This window comes from Emys orbicularis, chromosome 8, assembly GCF_028017835.1.
Source record: "Emys orbicularis isolate rEmyOrb1 chromosome 8, rEmyOrb1.hap1, whole genome shotgun sequence".
NCBI classification, from domain to species: domain Eukaryota; kingdom Metazoa; phylum Chordata; order Testudines; family Emydidae; genus Emys; species Emys orbicularis.
In genome coordinates, this window is record NC_088690.1 from 107,720,653 (window position 1) to 107,728,146 (window position 7,494).

General features: G+C 52.4%; 1 protein-coding gene across 1 annotated transcript; it reads left to right on the top strand.

Moving 5' to 3' along the window:
• The first annotated feature begins 217 nt into the window (after positions 1-217).
• On the top strand, positions 218-403 carry SMIM3 (small integral membrane protein 3). The gene has a single exon (XM_065408857.1). It carries the CDS (start codon positions 218-220, stop codon positions 401-403), a length of 186 nt encoding a protein of 61 aa, XP_065264929.1.
• Positions 404-7,494: the final 7,091 nt, after the last annotated feature.

A 7,494-nucleotide genomic window follows, 5' to 3' on the forward strand; every position in this document is an offset into this window, starting at 1 on the left:
ATGAGAGGAGGGAGGGGGTTAGCGATGGGATGGGGAAGGTGAGGAGGGGGTAGGATGGGGGGAACCATGGAGGAGAGGGGAGGGGGAAGGCATGGGGTGAGTGGGGAAGAGGAGATGAGAGGGATGGGATATATAACTATAGGGTCTTTTCTGGACTGCACTGCTCTGTGTCCTGCTTTATCTGTAACTCTTACTTTTTGTGGCAGAAAGGAGGAAGATGGAAGTCATGAGCAGCCCAAATCCCACCATGTCTGCCATCCCCAAGCACATCCTGGACATCTGGGTCATCGTGCTGATCATCCTGGCCACCATCCTGGTCATGACGTCCATGGTGCTGTGCCCGGCCACGGCTGTCATCATCTACAGGGTGCGGACTCACCCCATACACAACGGGGTCGTGTGAGAACAGAGCCCGGGGCCGGCTGGCCTCCCTCAGGCCACGCTGGAGAAAAGACAGTGGGCGAAGCATGCAGCTCCCTGAGCTGACTCCATATGAGGCAGCACCATGGAGGGGTGGGGACCAACGTGCCAGCCAGGACATGGCAGGAAGCACAGGCTGATACTCCTGGGACCAGAACTCCCTGTGCATCACCCAAATGCACCCAAGGGAGCTGGGTTAGTCACCCACTCCGACTGGTGACAAAGCTTTCTCTGGAGTCTGGATGGGTGAGTCCCGCTCAGTGGGTGCAGAGGCCCAGAATGCCCCTGTCTGGGCTTCACCTCATGCGCTTCAATCAAAATGGCCCCCTCGTATTTACCCGGCGAGCTACTCGGAAATGACAGGGAAGCAGGCCAGGCGCCGCAAAGGAAACGTTCAACTTCTGAGAGCAAAGCTGTCGAAATGGTTTCCAGATGCGGTCGCTTTGGACGTTGAGCGACTCGCGCCGGGCCGCTCTCCCTTGCTGCGAGGGCAGGGGCTGGTGACCTCACAGCTGGGATCTCCCGTCTGCATGCCCCAAGCTCCCCCAGGCACTGGAGAAAAACAAGGAAGGGAAGTGGGGTTCAGTGAAAGTAATTTATTTGGCATGGGGGGAGGGGATCCATGTAAGGTGGCAAAAACGGGGGTGCATTTGGCTTCTGGGTTTGCAAGGCCGTGGGACAGTGAAGGGGCCAATCGCAGCCGTGTCAGTCTTGCTTGTTGCAGGCATATGGTGTAATTGTACCAGAAATGTACTAGGTGTGATTTCAGGGGAAGGCCCTTTGGCTAACAGCTCTTGGGAGTGACACAGCATCACCCCCAGGCAGCCAGTCACCCCTTTTCTGGGCTTGTCACCTTGTTTTGGTTTCTTAATATCTTTGTAATGAAAGGGCTAGATTGGCGCCCGCTGAACGGGTCCAGCCGGGATCAGTCCCAGGTTGCAATATGCCTCCACCCTGCTCTAGAGAGGCCCCTATTCCAGGGCTGCGGGGCCTGTTCAGTCTGGGTGGTCCGTTCAGCCTTTGACCTCTCTCCAGAGATTGCCAACATGGAGTCCGTTACTATGGTGCTCTGTGTGAGAGGGACACCCGGCCGCTGGGAGCTGGGCTCATGGTACACAGACTCTCCCCAGCCACCAGAGGGTAAATCCGTGCTGGATGCGAACCACTGCTGAAGACCCCCCCCATGTCCTTAACGCGCGCAAGCCCCGTAGTTCTCCTGCAGCCCCTCTGCTCTTCCTTGCCCAAAGATGGGGAGGAAATGGTTAACGAAACAGGAGAATGCAAATTCCAAGCCAGCGCACAGAGAGAAAGTGCAGTGAGGGGGGAAGAAGTGAGCCCCCCCTTAGTACTCAGCAGCCAGTCTGGATTGGGTCCACCCTCTGGATATAGGTTCTAGACTCAAAGCTAGAAGGCAGCACAGGGTTATTTTATCCTCACTTGTAACGGGCAGCTGAGACTGTTTGGACAGAACATTCCTAAACTGGGCCAAGGTATGTGAGTGCAAAGGGATGCATTAGAACGAGCAGGGCAGTGTACTCCACCTTCTCACTGGGAGAACCGGCTCACAAGCCACTTAAAGCACCACTGCAGTGAGTTTGCACACCTTGTTCTTGGGGGGGTATTTCTGTGCAGTGGAAAAGCTCTGCGTACTATGGTACAGTTGGCAGCCAGTGCCCAGGAGAGGGAGGCCAAGGACTGGGAAAACTCAAGACAGGAGCGCTTTGGCCCTACTATGTGTTGGACCCAGGCACGGAACAGCAGGGGACACTCCCGGGGGTTCGTGAGCTGCATCCCAAGACGGGAATAGCGGGGGAACGGGAAGGGACGGGTGTGGAAAGGCTGCCCAGAAGCTGGCTGTGCTGTACCTAGCTGCAGCCATTGCTCGCCGGCTGTTGCTTTCCCAGACACTAAAACTCCAAAACTTAAGCTGCCAAGTTTGCACCTTTTGAGGTGCAAGAAAAAGTTATGGGGAAAAAAAGGAACAGGAGGGTGAATGCAATGTACATAGGAAAAGCGTGACATAAATGTATTTATAGGATGTGTGTGAGCTTACACCATCATGTAAGCTGTGATATTGCACCAATCCATGGAATAAATGGACTTTATTCTACATGTGTGGATGTCGTGACGTTCCATCCGTGCTAAGGACATTATTGGGTCCATAAATCCTTCCTACACTGACCTCACCGGCAGCGTTGCCTGCACTCCCTGCCTGTCCTGAGCCATGGCCCTGGTTTTGTTGATGTGTGACATGGGGAACTCCTCGAGGCATGGACCATCTCTTCTTCTGTGCTCTGTAACAGATTGTGTATGTCCTCAGCGCACCGCGTTACAGAGGTAGGTACAGCTACAAAAAGAGAGATGAATATGCTTCATAAAGTAAATAGCGTCAGATGGAAAACAAACGGATACGATAAAATCCCACAGAACTCTTAACAAAAACCAGACATACCCATGGTACGCAAAGTGCTTGCTGGGGTGCTGCAGCATGAGGTTTTATTTTCTCGTGTTCAGGCTGATCTGTATAACTCGCTCCTCTCCCCAGACATCTTGTGACCACCATGACCTCACTGCGTGAAGCACAGCATGGCTCTTGGTGCAGGGCTCTTGTTTACATCTTGAGTTTGAAACCAGCTTTACGTGAGCAAACACGAGACGGGGCTAAGTCATAAGGCTGTGGTGTGGGAAAGCGGTGGAAGCTTGCAGGTTTCTGAGACCACAGAGAGGCAGTGGGAAGCTGTTACCTTTACCTACATCCTTTTTCTGCCCTCAGAGGTGCTAATGGGAGATAGAAAAATGCTGACAATACAGTGATGCGGCTTGGAAAGGGACATTCCACTGCTGATGTTCTTTCGGCAGAATCGTCTCAGGCTGGGTAGCATTTTTCCAGTGCAGCTTGACGAGGTGCTGGCCTGAAGGCACCTGTGGACTGTGCGGTAGTACAGGCAGTGCAGCGTGCTCGCACCATGGGAATGACAGCATGAGGTACAAGGCGATGGAGAATCAGGTCCAAAGTCAGTGAGAGAGGCAGGAACGGAACCCTAGAGTCCTGACTCCTAGTCGCTCTGCGCCATGCACTGGCGTATTCTCCTTTCCAGAGTGTTTCAAAGCATTTTAGTTTACAAAGTAATGAGTTAGGCCAGGCCTGCACAGGGGACACACAGCTGCCATTACATGATAAGCAACAGCTCTCATGTTGTTTAGCCAGGAGGCTGGAGTTATCCCATGGCATCTTTAGCCTCCACCTGGACAGTGACCAGGAATGAGCAGAGAGGACCTTGGTTTAACATCTGTGTTTCCCACTGCTACTCAATCCTGTGGGCCCCTGGCTTTGGAACGTCTGAACTTTCCAATCCTGGGCATAACATGTCTGTTCTCCATGCAGCTAAGGGCAGTGGGAATTAGATGTACACCAGGCACCACAGTTGTTGGGAAATGCCACCTGGGCTCTAACACAGTCTTGGGGCCACGGTCCCAGCGGATAGTGATCTGTGCCAAAGGAGCGATACAGCTGCTTAAATGAGATGAGATCAGCATCCTGCTTACCATGAAGGAAACCTCGATACTATGGTAACACTGGGTATTTACTGAGTTACCATAGCAACGGTATGGCAGCTCCACTAGAAACAATGTTTAATCCATGGTCATTCTAGAGGATTTATTTGTGATGACATCATGACTGGTGAAGAGAAAGTAGATAAGGAAGTGTTGTTTACTCCTTCTCATAACACAAGAACTAGGGGTCACCAAATGAAATTAATAGGCAGCAGGTTTAAAACAATAAAAGGAAGTATTTGTTCACACAATGCACAGTCAACCTGTGGAACTCCTTGCCAGTGGATGTTATGAAGGCCAAGACTGTACCAGGGTTCAAAAAGGAACTAGATAAATTCATGGAGGATCAGTCCATCAATGGCTATTAGCCAGGATGGGCAGGAATGGTGTTCCCGGCCTCTGTTTGTCAGAAGCTGGGAATGAGCGACAGGGGATGGATCACTTGGTGATTATCTGGCACTGGCCACTGTCGGAAGACAGGATACTGGGCTAGATGGACCTTTGGTCTGACCCAGTATGGCCGTTCTTATGTTCCACTGTGTATACGGCTTGAGGGGGGGATGGGCTGGGGCAGAGAGAGCGCAAGAACTGCTCAGGCAAAGATTTAAAAGCAATACAGCTGCAATGAAATGAAATGGAACTGTTCCCCTGATCCCCAGTGTGCCGATCATCAGCACTGCCAGCAGATCCGGCTGTGCTCCCAATTCAGCAAGTCCCTGGCACGGTCCCAAGATGCTCACTCACGGCACTGCCAGGCACATCTGCCACCGCTCGCATCGAGAAATACAATTCTCGATGTGGTTTTATTCGCCTTCTCCAGGTAACTGGGTGTTGTAAGGCTCTGCACAGAAACCAAAGGGGTCTGATGGCTAACCATGATGAGAACAAAGCTGGACTCTCCACCATCCAGGTGCCCGTCATGCAACCCGTCTCTTCTCACTTTCACATTTGATGGCTCCCACAAGAGTTTAAACAAGAACGTGCAGAACGTGCCTCTGTGCCTGGGGGCCTCGGTGCAGGTTGTGTTCTGTAACCATGACTTTGTCAGGCCAGGAAACGGGAGCCAAATATTGTAGCTGCTGCAGTTTAATGGCAAGACATTGAGGGTTGGATCCAAAGCCTGCTGACGTTAATGGACGTCTTTCCAAAGAAGAGCTGTTGGGTGTGGGATCGTGACAAGTACATCTGTGGTAACTCACCATATTTTTTATATATTCATATAAACGGGGAAGCCATGCGCTGCTCAGGCTCCAAATTATGAACGTGCAAATGGAACAAAGTTAAAACCTAGAGCTTCAGTTCTCGTCAAGGGATTTAGTTGGACAACTGGCTATGATTAGTCCTAAATTCATAGGAAACAATTATTCCCAAGAAAACATCAGCAGATTCAATTACTGAAAGAGCTAATAGAGTTTCTTTTTGAATGACCAGTTGGTGATGTATCGGGGCGCAGGGGCTCAGCTTGTGGAGAAGGAGAGGGATTGGATTAGATCTCCCCAGAGGAACAAGAAAGCGCGGCTCAGGAAATGCGCCTGTCCCTGGAGAGCATGTGCCTCATTTTGCCAGAGTACACAGTGCCCAGGAAATACTTGTTTACTCCCAGCAAACACACAGCTCAGGAAATGCTTCCAGCCCCAGACCACATGCAGCCCAGGTTGTTAGAGGACAGGCTGCCCAAGAGACACCATGCTTCTCTCTAGGGAACAGGATGTCCATGGCCACAGAGGACACTGTTTAGGAGATACAGGCATGTTCCCAGAGAACACACAGCCCATACTGCCACCTGGCCTATGACAGGGGCTTCCAAAAGAGTGCCATGCTGGGGAAAGGCAGATGGGGGGGGAGCCCTTCCCAGCACCCCCTGAGGACAACAGTTCTGAAAGCAGGAGAAATCTGTTTTCCTTCCCCCTGCATTTAGTGCTGCATCTCATTCCCGCCGATCCTGCTGCAGCTGGGGCCTCCTCCACCCTCCCACTTGGAAGGGGCTCTGCTCCTTGCCTTCTTGACTTGTTCCACCATCTTTGATTCCTTTTGTGGCCGCTGGCCATGTGTTCCCAGCGGCCCTGGCCCTGGGTAGTGACGAGGCACTGTGCCTCCAGACTGTGCGGTGGGAGAACGAACGCAGCATCCCCTCCCACTGCTACTCTGCTACGCTTCAGTACAGCATGCTCCAGCTGTGTCCGCAGCTCTGCAGGGAGTGGCTGTTTCCTCAGAACTGGGCTCTTGGTTATCAAAACAAGCCTTTGCAGCCCAGGCTTGTACTTCATTTGTGGGTGGGTTGGATTTTCAATCGTCCTCTTAACCGCGGAACCACTTTTCTCCAGAAGGCAGGCGGGATTATTGGCAGGGCATTAGCCGAGTAGTGCATGGGTCAGAAGACTAGATGCCCGGGGGGCTGCTGGTCAGGACTGAGGTACACTGGGCAGAGCGACGGGCCGAGCTCCGGGGGGCTGGCGGTCAGGATTTGGGCGTGTGGGAAGTAGGGGAGGAGCAGCGAGCGTTGCTGACGGTTGTGTGTTGGAGGCGAGCACCGTCTCTGTTTGGCTCTGGCTAGCTGGCTCTTCTCTGAGCCCTTTCCTCAGTGTGAACCACATCCGCTTCCTGATGCTGCAGGCCTAGAAAAGGCACAGGAATGTATTGTCCTGGGGGGAAAATAGGGTGACCAGACAGCAAATGTGAAAAATCGGGACGGGGGTGGGGGGCAATAGGAGCCTATATAAGAAAAAGACCCAAAAATCGGGACTGTCCCTATAAAAGCTGGACATCTGGTCACCCTAGGGGAAAAGAATAGGAAATTCCTCTCCTCTGCTGGGCCACTAACTCGTTTGCAGCCCTCCCGCAGCTCCCTTCAACTTATATTCCTTTCATTATCCCTCTGCCTCATTCCAGCAGGCCTGGCACATCATTCTGAAAGCCACATCTGGAGTCAGTTAAGACTATCCTGTGGCTGCTAGCTAGGCCCAAAGCTTTCCCCTGATTCCTCCTCACACACATAGTCCCTCAGTCCCACCCCGCCCTCCTCAGCCTCTCTCGAGCTCTTCTCACTCCACTAGCTAAACTTTAATGGCCCAATGCAGTCAATGGAAAGACTCTCGCTGACCTCAGTGGGCTTTGGACCAGCTCCTAAATGATCATGGTCCCCAGGGCCAGGCAGCTGAGCCAATCTGCAGGAGGGCGCAGACTTTCTTGGAAGAGCGGCCAACCTAAGTGTAAGTCACTTATTCCCAGAAAGAGGAGAAAACCACACGACCTAACCCTCTTTGTGACTACTTCCACAACATCCAGGCCTCTGAATGGACTATACAGTAGATAGAAAGCTGGCTAGATCATCAGGCTCAATGGGTAGTGATCAATGGCTCCATGTCTAGTTGGCAGCCGGTAGCAAGCAGAGTGCCCCAAGGGTCCGTCCTGAGGCCGGTTTTGTTCAACATCTTCATTAATGATCTGGATGATGGGATGGTTTGCACCCCCAGCAAGTTCGCGGATGACACTAAGCTGGGAGGAGAGGTAGATACGCTG

Excerpts from the sequence above, each read along its gene's own strand:
- SMIM3 (XM_065408857.1), top strand. The coding sequence starts at position 218 with ATGGAAGTCATGAGCAGCCCAAATCCCACCATGTCTGCCATCCCCAAG.